The sequence below is a fragment of the Coptis chinensis genome, chromosome 9, assembly GCF_015680905.1.
Source record: "Coptis chinensis isolate HL-2020 chromosome 9, ASM1568090v1, whole genome shotgun sequence".
Classification (NCBI taxonomy): domain Eukaryota; kingdom Viridiplantae; phylum Streptophyta; class Magnoliopsida; order Ranunculales; family Ranunculaceae; genus Coptis; species Coptis chinensis.
Window position 1 is genome coordinate 66776015 of NC_141464.1, and position 11552 is coordinate 66787566.

Here is an 11552-nt window from a genome sequence, read left to right on the forward strand (position 1 = left end):
TGGGTAAATTCCAAATTACTCAAATACGAAATTTTAAAATAACAATTTCTTCTTTAGCCAATACTTACTTAAAATTGAAAACTCCGTTAGGAAAACAACACTATAACATGCTGAACAATTTCAATTATAAATCATAAGAAACTAACCGTTAAAACAACCAGCATTTTATTTTCATAATCATACGATAAATTCTTACATGCTAAGAACCAATAAAGGAACTAATAAACAACAAATTCAAACATACCTAACATTAACCAGTGCAATTCTTAGCATAGTGTCCCAACTGTCCACATTTATAACACTTGCCTACTAGTTCATTTGGTTTAGGATATCTTCGAATAGTATGCCCAACTCCCCCGCAGTTAAAACAATCACCATCAAATTTCTTTAGTGAAGTACTAACGTCCTTATTCACATGCTTACTTGTTTGCCTATTATACGGGTGATGCCGACTTTTTCTCTGCCCTTGACGTGGCTGACTATAAATAAGGTGTAAGCTGGCTTGTTTTGGGGCATTCTCTTTAATCTTCTCATCTTTGGGTTTATTATCCAATTATTCATATCTTAATGCCAAATCTAACACGCGATCGGAAGTTTCTGAATCAAAGGGTATCAAATAACTCGATAGATATGGCTCTAGTCCATGTAGGGTGTCTCTTTTTGCCGAATTTCCGATTTTTGAAAACCAAATTGGTCCGGCTCGGGTGTAGTTTTTCATCAAATAAAAATCAAAAAAAAAATTGGAGATTTGGATATAATTCTAAAATCCGATCCGATCCGAAAATTCGAAATTTCGATATTATTGCCAATTTATTTGAAAATATATACTTCTCTCACTATCCACTTGATTAGATCTCAATCGCTCATTCATTTTCTAGTTTTTACTTCAAAAACAAAACAAAAGCATAACCTAGCTGCTACTTCCCCACTTGAATTGGACCACTTCATTATTACACAAACGCCATAACAACAATGATATGAAAAAAATGTCATTGAGTCATACAATGACTTTCGCAGACCAATCCAAAAGCCAAATTCCAATAGATAGAATATTATGTAAAGCTACTTAGAGTCCAAGACCATAATCCATTATTTATGCAGACACTTCACGCTTCAATTTCCCACATGAAAAAAGATTGAAACATTACAAATACCCGGACCTCAATGTAATGCAATGCTTGCTATTGGTGGTTAAACATTTTTTTCTTGGATCACTTGTTTGAATGAAAATGGGTTTTCTCAAGAAACAAGTGTGTATTGTTGTTGGTACATTGGTGTTATGGACATGGTTTTCTCTCCCTACAATGAACATTGGCGATGATATTCCAAAAATAATTGAAAGTAAAGAGATCTTTGAAAATTTACCAAGTATTCGAATTTCCGAGTTATTCGAATTTCCGAAAGTTCAAATTGGAAATATATTTTGAATCCGAAAAAAAATTGGATCGGATTTGGCTAGCATATTAGGTTCCGAAAAAAAATTGGAAAAATTCCGAAGGAGGTTAATCCGATCCGATCCGATCCGAAGACACCCCTAAGTCCATGGATGAACTTCTGGTTCTTCTTTACTTGGGTATCCACTAGATAAGGAGCATACCTCGATAGTTCATTGAACTTAGTCACATACTCCGTAACAGCTTTCCCTCCTTGGGTCAGATGAAAGAATTCCTTAGTTAATTGCTCCTTAACAGCATTAGGAACAAACCTTCCCTCAAATCTTACCTGGAAATCCTCCCAAGTCATAGTTCTCACATCCACATTATCCTTGATAGACCTCCACCAAATAGTGAACCTAATTGGTGAGAAGCCAACAACTCCTACGCACCTCAATGAGTTGCATCTTAGCCGGACTCACACATAGTAACCCATTTTCAAAGATCAATGGCCCTTTCTCTCCCTTGAACCGGCCTCCTAAAGTAACAAAATCCTTGTTTCTCCTAGCAAAAGGATCCCCTAGATTAGCATGTTGACCCCTCTGAATAGTTTGCACCAACTGAGTTAATATTGATACCAAATCAGTAGATATGGTATTACTTCCAGTACCAATAACGTCATTGTCATCTCCAGCCATCACCTTAAACAAAACGGACTTCTATTAGTACTCCAAACATCTTAAACTCAAACACACCCAATCACCACATTCCGAGGATCACCTAGACCTTCACTATCTAGGCTAACCTAAGCTCCGATACCAAAATGTCACAGCCCGAATTTCTAAACAATAACAAAGTGAATATTTGAAATATAAATATCTCAAACATCACTAGGTTCACTTGTTTAAAAACCCAGACTATGATGGAGGATACTACACATACAAACCCTAATAGCCATGTCATAAAAGAAACAACTTAAATTAAAATAATCCCAATAATTATCCGCCATTGCTTTAATAAGATATCATCCGTCCAAATAAAACATTAAACAAACTCTCAATATAAAATTCCTCACTACCATGTTCTCATGCCAAGCAAAAGGTAAACTACGTTATTATATTCTTCCAATAAAGAATCAGACCTAAAAGAAAACTAACGGACTGCTCTAGGCACGAATCCCAATCACACGCCGCGGTTCCACTGCCTTTCACCTATGTTCCCAAGAACACACCCACGTTGCCAAAACAAAGCAAACATGGGTCAGCAAAATGTAATTTGTTGGTATGAGTAGACTAACCACATATAAACCTTTAAAATCTTTTCTTATCCAACTAACACTTTAACTCTTTCATAACCTAATCATTCTTAGTTGGGAAGAAAGGTAGTTCCGTCATTTCAACCGGCATAGTTTCTTCCCAAGAAAAACTTCCATTATATTAACTCATTTTAATAACTCGTTTTAATATCTAAAAACTTGAATTAATACTTACCAATATCCATTTGCCAGTATAAGGGTAGGACCGCGGCCCCAAGACAAAATATTATTAAGTCCTACCCTCCCGCAAAAGAAAGTTAGAACTTGTATACAACATATGTAGATATCCTATATGTATTAAAAAGTAAACCCAAGCCTTTCGATAATCAAATCAATTTCTCTTATCAATTAATCAATTACTTTTCTTATACACCCACCCTTTAGTACCTACTCCATGATTTGCACTCCACACATTTGCCAAATCACACATTCCTGTGTGCCTCTCTCCAACCGAATACCACAATATCCCCGCCATCTCTCGGGCTTTCATACACATATTTTCACGACCTCTTTGGGCACAAAACTTCGAGGTCATTCATGGCACATTCAATGAACACCTTAGGTTATTCCGCCACATTCAAGGAATACCTATCATATCACTAACGGGCCATTCATGGCACATTCAATGAATGCCCTGGGTCATTCCTGCCACATTCAAGGAATACCCAATCCTACATTCCTGTACACTCAAGGAATACAACTAACCCGCAAGGCGAATACCTTAGTTCCTCTTTAGGGCAGTCCAAACCATCTGGTCATTCATGGCACATTCAATGAATACCCGGGTCATTCATGGCACATTTAATGAATACCCTTATATAACGCTAACGGGCCATTTATGGCACATTCAATAAATGCCCACATAATATATGACTTCATCAGTCATAAAACTCAATTCCAAAACTTGAGGCATGGAAAGTTCTAAAAGGGTGCGGTAAATTTTGTTTACGCATTATTGAACTTTATTGTATATATTATTTCAGAGAACGAAGGAATATCTTGATTCAAGTATTTTTGGTTTACGCGTTATTAATTTCATGGATGTATAAGTGTCATAACGTTGTGTATTGTAAAAGACTGGAAAATCACAAAGCAGTAAATACACGTACACAAGTATATTTATAAAGGTCCTAGCCTAAGTCAAACATGCTAATAGTCCTAGACTTATCCTAATAGACCGAATCATAATTTTAGGAAAAAGTCAAATTTTCGGGTTAACTGGTCAAAGTCAACCTTAATCAAAGTCAAAGTCAAAGTCCACTCTGGTCAACAGTCAAAGTCACCCATCCCCAAACTCTTCTAACCCAAAGGCCCAAAGTCTAAGGCCCATAGTCTAAACTTAAGCCCAAAAATAAAATCCAAAGGTTAAAACATATGAGCCCATCATGATTTGGCCCAAGCCCAAATCGAGTTGCACTGTTCATCTCCTTCCTCAAACAAAACTTCCACCAGCGCCTCCACCACCGATGCAGACACCACCGGCTATCGATGACTAAAACAAACCTAACGGTTTTCATCCCCACAAAAACCCCTACCTACCCATACCATCAAATCATGATTCTATTATACTGAAAAAACGCGACCTACGCCATTAACACACTCTGTAAAGCTCCAATTGTCCCCTCTCCAGCACCCAATCCACCACCAACACATCCACCTCAACCTAACAACAATTTCTCAACAAAATCATTCACAACTAACATTCAAACAACACCAAAAATCAGGACGGTTTGGGGTCTTGGTTGGATGCCATTAATGGCTGTTTCAAAGCTTTCCCTCACCCAATCAACCCAAACACCAATTCAATACCCAACTCTTCACTACCACAACCAAACATCATCAATAAACATTCAAATTTAACAGTTCAACATCACCACAAATCAAATAAAAACATACTTCAAACACAAAAAAAAAGAACGGTTTGGTGCTGATGGCGATGCCATTGACCACCGGTGTCCAGACTTCAACAGCTAAATGCTAGAATTCATCCTAGTTTTATTTACTGTATTGTTTCACAAATTTTGTAGCTAACAGCCGACAGAGTTGACAATATGGCAATTAGAGAAAACGGCATTACTGATATGATTAATAAAAACCAATAAAAGAAATATAACATATTATGACTACTCACTGTTTATAAACCGACGAGAAAAACCCGAAAGCCCGACGTCTACTGTCACGCGAAAAGATAATCTTCCTCGTTCCAAACCTTTTCAGTAAAACTCTCCTTTTTTTTTATAATAAACCCTCGCTGTGTTTTTCCCCCAGAAACTCTCGTGAGAAAACTCTATTTTTTTCTAGTTTTTAAAACCTCCCCGAAAAACAAGGGTTTTAAACTTATCTACTTACTTACGGGCTTTTATCCGAAACTACTAGATATCCTATCTCTATTTTATCTATTTACATTATTATTATTATTATTAATATTAATATTATTATAGGAAAAGCAATTAAAAGACGGGGTGTTATAGAGATGTTGAGGGCCGCTGAGTATGCCTGGGTCACTCAGCTTGCCCCCATGCTGATCGTGGAGATGTTGAGGGCCGCTGAGCATGCCCGGGCCACCCAGTTTGCCCTCAAGTTGACTAAGGAGTTGATATTGAGTTTGGAACCCACTGTCTGTTGCCCCTGGCCTAATCCACAGATGAACGGATGCACACTTATCAGATGGAGGAAATTTGCTATTGCTTTCATTAACATAGTAGCTAACTCAAAATACCATTACAAGGCTTGAATGAAGCAAATATAATTTTCTTTAATTAAAAACACTAATGACAAAGTTACTCATGGAATTCCTTCAACATTCTAATGTTCCACGGCCGCTTGATGTTCTCCCCTTGGGGCGTCTGCAACCTATAGGTCCTAGACGTTCTAGCCTCCACCACGGTGTATGGTCCCTCCCAGTTCGGTCCTAACTTCCTGTATGTCTCTTCCTTGGTGGCAGGGGTCACCCTTCGAAGCACCCGATTAACAACAATAAACTTCCTTGGCTTCACCCGCTTGTTATACTGTCTCTGCAACCTCCGGTGGTACTCTTCTAGTCTAATGCGCGCGGTGTCTCTCCTTTCCCCTGTAAGGTTCATTTCCCTGGCCAATATTTTCTCATTAACCCCTGCTTCCATAGCCTTGGTTCTAGTTGTTGACGCCATCATTTCCATAGGGTTCACTGCCTCTACCCCATAGGCCATCGTGACAGGGATTCTCTTGTAGATGTCGGCGGTGTCATGCGGTACGCCCACAGTACATGGTATAACTCATTTGCCCAACATCCCTTATGTTCCTCCAGCTTTTTCTTTAGATTATCCATGATCACTTTGTTTGAAGACTCTGCATGTCTATTCCCCTCTAGATTGTAAGGGGCTGAAAAACCTTGCTTCACTTTGAAGGCTTAGAGGAAGGCTCTTACCTTTCCCCCCGTGAACTGAGTACCGTTGTCCGCGATGATGGTGTGCGGTAGCCCGAATCGGCATATTATATTCTCCCATAAAAACTTTCTCACCTGTTCCTCCTTCACCTGCTGCAGAGCCACACCCTCAACCCATTTCATAAAATAATCCATTGTGGCTAGCATAAACCTCCTTTTGCCACTGGCCATAGGCAGAGGTCCGACAACATCCAACACCCACATAGAGAATGGCCATGGGCTAAAGACCTTGTGCAATGGTTCTGCGGGCATGTGTATTAGCAGCGCAAAAGTCTGGCATTTCCTGCACCTCTTGGCATACTCAGTAGCATCTTTCTTCATGTGGGGATAGAAGTACCCCTGTGATAGTAGCCGGTGTGCAGTCATCCTTCCCGCCGAGTGGCTTCCACAATCTCCTTCGTGAACTTCTCCCAACACCTCTCGTGCCTTTTGCGGTCCTAGGCATTTCAAGAGTGGTCCGCTGACGCTCCGCCGATACAACTCCCCATCTGACAGAACGTATCTCAGTGACATCTGCTCCATCCTCCTCCTTTCACCCTTGTCCTCTATCTCTATCCCCGATAGGTAACTCTTGATGGGTTCCATCCATCCATGTTCTTCCTCAGTAGTCAGGCACACCCCCTCGTCCTCCGCGGTGCTTGGTCTGCTCAGTAACCTGACTTCAATAGATCTACCTTCTATCCCAGGGAGTACCGCAGCAACATATGCCAAGGCGTCAGCGTGTCTATTCTCTCCCCTGCCTAGGTGAGCAAAACTGACTTTCTCGAATTCTCCTGCCTTTCCCCGTAATACCTCTAGATACTTTGCCATCCTAGGGCACTGCACCGCGAATCCTCCATTGACTTGACATATTACCAAATTCGAATCAGAATATACTGTTAGTTCATGCACACCCAAGTCCTTGGCCAAATCCATCCTCGCTATCACTGCCTCATATTCAGACTCGTTGTTCAAAGCCGCAAACCCAATTTCATTGATAACTCTAGGTGAGTATTCTCTGGGGTGACCAGCACCACCCCAATGCCATTACCCATGTCGGTAGCGAACCCGTCTGCAAAGACTCTCCATCCATTTTGCATGTCCTAAGGGTCCAGGAGGTCGTGGTTTTGGTCCGCCTCCGGTTCCATGGTCATCTCCTCCCCCCATGTGGGGTCCTCGGCCGAAAACTCGGCTAGAAATTCTGCCATTGCCTGGGCCTTCTCCGCGGTCCTGGCTTGGTACTCAATGTCATACGAATTGAGCAACACAGCCCATTTCAACATTCTCCCTGATTTCTCTGCCTTCAGTGCCTACTTAAGTGGCAAATTGGTCACCACTACCACCGAATGAGCATCGAAGTAAGGTTTCAACTTGAGTGCAAAGAAGACTAGAGCCAAGGCTTACTTTTCAATCCTACTATACCTTGTTTCGGCGTCCAACATTGTTTTGCTCTAGAAATACACCTGCCTCTCTGCCTTGCCCACCATCCTTATCCACACTGAACTAATTGCACACTCTGACACCCCCAGGTATAAATACAACTTCTCCCCCTGCCTTGGCTGCGACAGGATCGGGGCCTTGCCCAAATATTCTTTCAATTCCTGAAAAGGCCTTTCACATGCCTCGGTCCACTAGAAGTCAGTCGTCCTCCTTAATAGTAGGTACAAGGGTCAGCACTTATCTGAGGACTTAGATATGAACCTATTGAGTGTCGCGATCCTACCAGCCAGCCTCTAAACCTCCTTCATGTTCTATGGAGATGGCATTTCCAACAAGGCTCTAATCTGGTCCGGGTTCGCCTCTATGCCACGGTATGTGACTATATACCCCAGGAACTTTCTGGACGTCACCCCAAATGCACACTTCTCTGGGTTCAACATCAGCTTGTGTCTCCGCAGTATAGAGAATGTTTCTTTCAGACCCTCCAAATGCTCCTCTTCAGTCATACTCTTTTCTACCATGTCATTTATATAGATTTCCATCTTCTCTCTGATTTAGTCTTGAACATCTTTTCCCCTACTAGCTGAAATGTTTCCCCCACATTCTTTAGACCAAAAGGCATTCTGGTGTAACAGTACGTTCCTCCTTCCACTATGAACGCTGTCTTTTCTTGGTCCGGGTCGTACATCACCACCTGATTGTAGCCCATGGACACGTCCATAAATGAAAATAACTTATACTCCGCAGTTCGATCCACCAACTCATCTATCCGCGGCATCGGGTAGCAATCCTTCGGACATTCCTTGTTAACGTCCGTGAAATCCACGCACATTCTTACTTTCCCATTCTTTTTCGGTACCGCTACCACGTTCCACAGCCATTCAGTAAACTTGCATTCACGGATGATTCCAGCATCTTTCAACTTCTTCACCTCCTCTCGAATTCCTTGTGCATACTGAGCCTCCATACCCCTCATTTTCTGCTGGATTGGGCGGGCACCTTCCCCATTTGCAATCTGTGGCATGCGAACTATGGATCCAACCCCGCCAAGTCCTCGATCGTCCATGCAAATACATCGTTGTTCTCAGTTAACAAGGCAATCAATTTACTTTTTGAATCCTCTAACAAACTTGTCCCTTCGTTTACAAACTTCTCCTCCTCTGCTACCCCGATGTTCACGACCTCAATCTCATCCATTTTCTTGCCCCCGACGAGCGGCCTCTTCTCTCCGGCCGCGGTCTGTAATTGCTATGCTAGCTTGTCCCTTGCCTCTAGCGCCACTTTACTAAGTGTGTGGCCCAGGCCCCTCACTATCACCTAGTGGATGTTCTGTGCCACGACCTGATCGCCCTTTATCTCGTACATCCCTCCATTCGTCGGGAAACGGATCACTTGGTAATAAGTAGACGGGACTGCCTTCATCTCATGAATCTATTTTCTTCTCAGGAACGCGTTGTATTGTGAGTTAGTATCCACTACAAGGAATCGGGTGAAAGTGGTCACCGACAGTACTAGTTCCCCTAATGGCTCAGTCATGCTGTCATTAAACCCCGAACAAGTTGGTCTGAGGGGGCTTCATTTACTTCCTTTCTATGCCCATTTCTTCCATCGCGCTCTGAAATAGCAAATCCACTGAACCCCCAAAGTCTATCAGTACCCTTTTCACTATGTAATTCTCCATCACTATGGTAATCACAACGTATCCTCATGAGGCGAGCTTACCGACTCCAGATTCTTTAGAGTGAACTCTATCCTGTCATTCGCTTTGCTACCTCCTGGAGCTGGCCGCGGACTACTCACAACTTCATTTATCTGCTACAGACTGGCTGTCCTCCTCACCTTATCTCGGTGGGCATTCCTTATAAGCGTTTCACCACTGAAAATAACATTTATCATGCCCAGGATTCGAACCGCGGTAGGAACCTTTTCGACCGGCTGTACTTCCTTGACATGCTCCCTCAAGCTGTCCTCTCCCAATCATTCTCTCTACTAACCATTGTAAAGCAAAGCACTCATTGGTAGCATGATTTCTAACCTGATGATACGCACAAAATGGCTTTCCCTCTATCTCCTTAGGCAAGTTCCGCGGTTCTTCGTAATGCCGCTGTCCCTTGATCAGCGGTAGGATTTCCTCCAACGACTTGTTCAGTGGAGTTAAGTCTATTTCACGATAAGGATTTCTATCCTTGTACTCCCTTCGGGCTTGGTCTCTGCCTCTCTCCGCTATTTGTGTCTCCCCTCTATAGGTTCCTCCATCTCTTGCCGCGGCCCTGTCCCTGTCTCTCCTATCCTCCGCGGCCACGGCGTGCACTGACATGTCGAGTTTCTTGTGTTCCTTGCTATTTCTCTGCAAAATGTCCTCATATTTGATGTATCTCTCTACCTTTAAGTACAAAGCATGCAAGGTGGTAACTTTAATCTTAGATACTGATTCATGCACCCGGGTTCCCTACTTCAATCCATGTTGGAATGCTATGACCGCGGTGCACTCATCCAAATTTTCCACCCTCAAGGTTATTCGGCGCATGTTTAGTTATAATGATATTTCTTCTCAAATAGAAAAAAAAAATCAATTTGAGAAGAGAAAATCATTATAACTAAACATCCACCGGAGGTAGCTAGCTAACTCTATCATGTCCAACTTTTCAATTATTTCATTACGTTTTAGGTTAAGTTTGGGTAAAAGGTTGTTCCATAGATATAGATAAATATCTGTTACAGTGATACATCATATTAGAAAAGGTTTAGCATCGTGACAAATATAAAAATGGAGAAATCTTAAACAGTCAAATGTGAAGATATATCAGCAAATCATATTGATGTCTTGGAATTTCGCTATTGTTGTCACGACGCTTAATCATTTTCTGTCATATTGTACTATGAAAATTGTCATATCTATTTTTTCTATTGTTGAACAATTAACCTAAAGGCTCATGCTTAGACGGTTCCATGTTACGATATTTCATTGTTAGTGTAGTCCCAAGCCAATGACCCACCGATAACCGAATATGTATGAAAATATTTGAAAATAAGGTTATGATAGAGTTGGCTATCCCGGTGCATATTTAGTTATAATGATCTATCTTCTCAATTTGAAAAAAAAACTTTCAATTTAAGAGGACAGATCAGTATAACTAAACATCCACCGAAGGTAGCTAACTCTATCATGTCCAACTTTTCAATTATTTCCTTACGTTTTAGGTTAGGTTTGGGTAAAAGGTTGTTCTGTAGATATAGATAAATATTTGTCATAGTGATACATCACATTAAAAATGGTTTAGCATCATGACTAAAATAATAAGGGAAAATTCTTAAACATAAATAAGGTTGCAAGATTACTATTTCATATGGAAGCCATAAGCGAGCAATCTAAAGGGAGTTCTAGGGCTCCTTAACATCATGATAACTTTTAATGGAAATGAAAAAGATTGAGGGAGAAGAATAGAAGAGAGCTAAACAAAGAATATAAAGAGAAAATGATGGTGGACTGTGGTGTGGTATTTCTTTGTAGTGAACATGGCGTTGGAAAAGATGGAGGACATTTCGTTTTTGAGGTTAAAAATCTCTTATTATTATTATTTTTTTAAGCTTTAAAATGTTAAAAATTGGTAACTTGTGCTGCCTGTCTCGAGAGAACTTATTTTTGTATATTAAGAGGTAGAATGGTCCTACCTTTTTAAAGGGTCGGACGCTAGCAATCCTCATATTAGTGCGTCCCAAGCCCTAAAAAGATTTCTCTTTCAACCAAATTCAATGGTCTTTTGGTCTCTCACTTATTTAATAATTTGCGAAAAAGCAAAATAAATAAAGTAATCTATCATATCGTTTAAACATAAAAAAAAAAATCAATATATATATAGTGAGGAAAATGTGGCAATGTGGCAAGATAACTATTTGTAACTTTTTGCTATGTTTGAAGACTAGTGATAATGTTATTTGTAATACCATGTTTTATTATTTCATTACTATGTTTTATTGCTTTATTTAGTGTTAAATAAGTATAGAGTTTTTTTTTTTTTAA

The 11552-nt window shown here is 40.6% G+C and overlaps 1 protein-coding gene across 1 annotated transcript; it reads right to left on the minus strand.

Annotated features, from left to right (window-relative positions):
• Window positions 1-6076: 6076 nt before the first annotated feature.
• LOC147477495 (uncharacterized) lies at window positions 6077-8052 on the minus strand. The gene is made up of 2 exons (XM_086586027.1): window positions 7919-8052; window positions 6077-7109 (listed from the first exon to the last, which is right to left on the minus strand). Exons 1-2 carry the CDS (start codon window positions 8050-8052, stop codon window positions 6077-6079), a joined length of 1167 nt encoding a protein of 388 aa, XP_086442153.1.
• Window positions 8053-11552: the final 3500 nt, after the last annotated feature.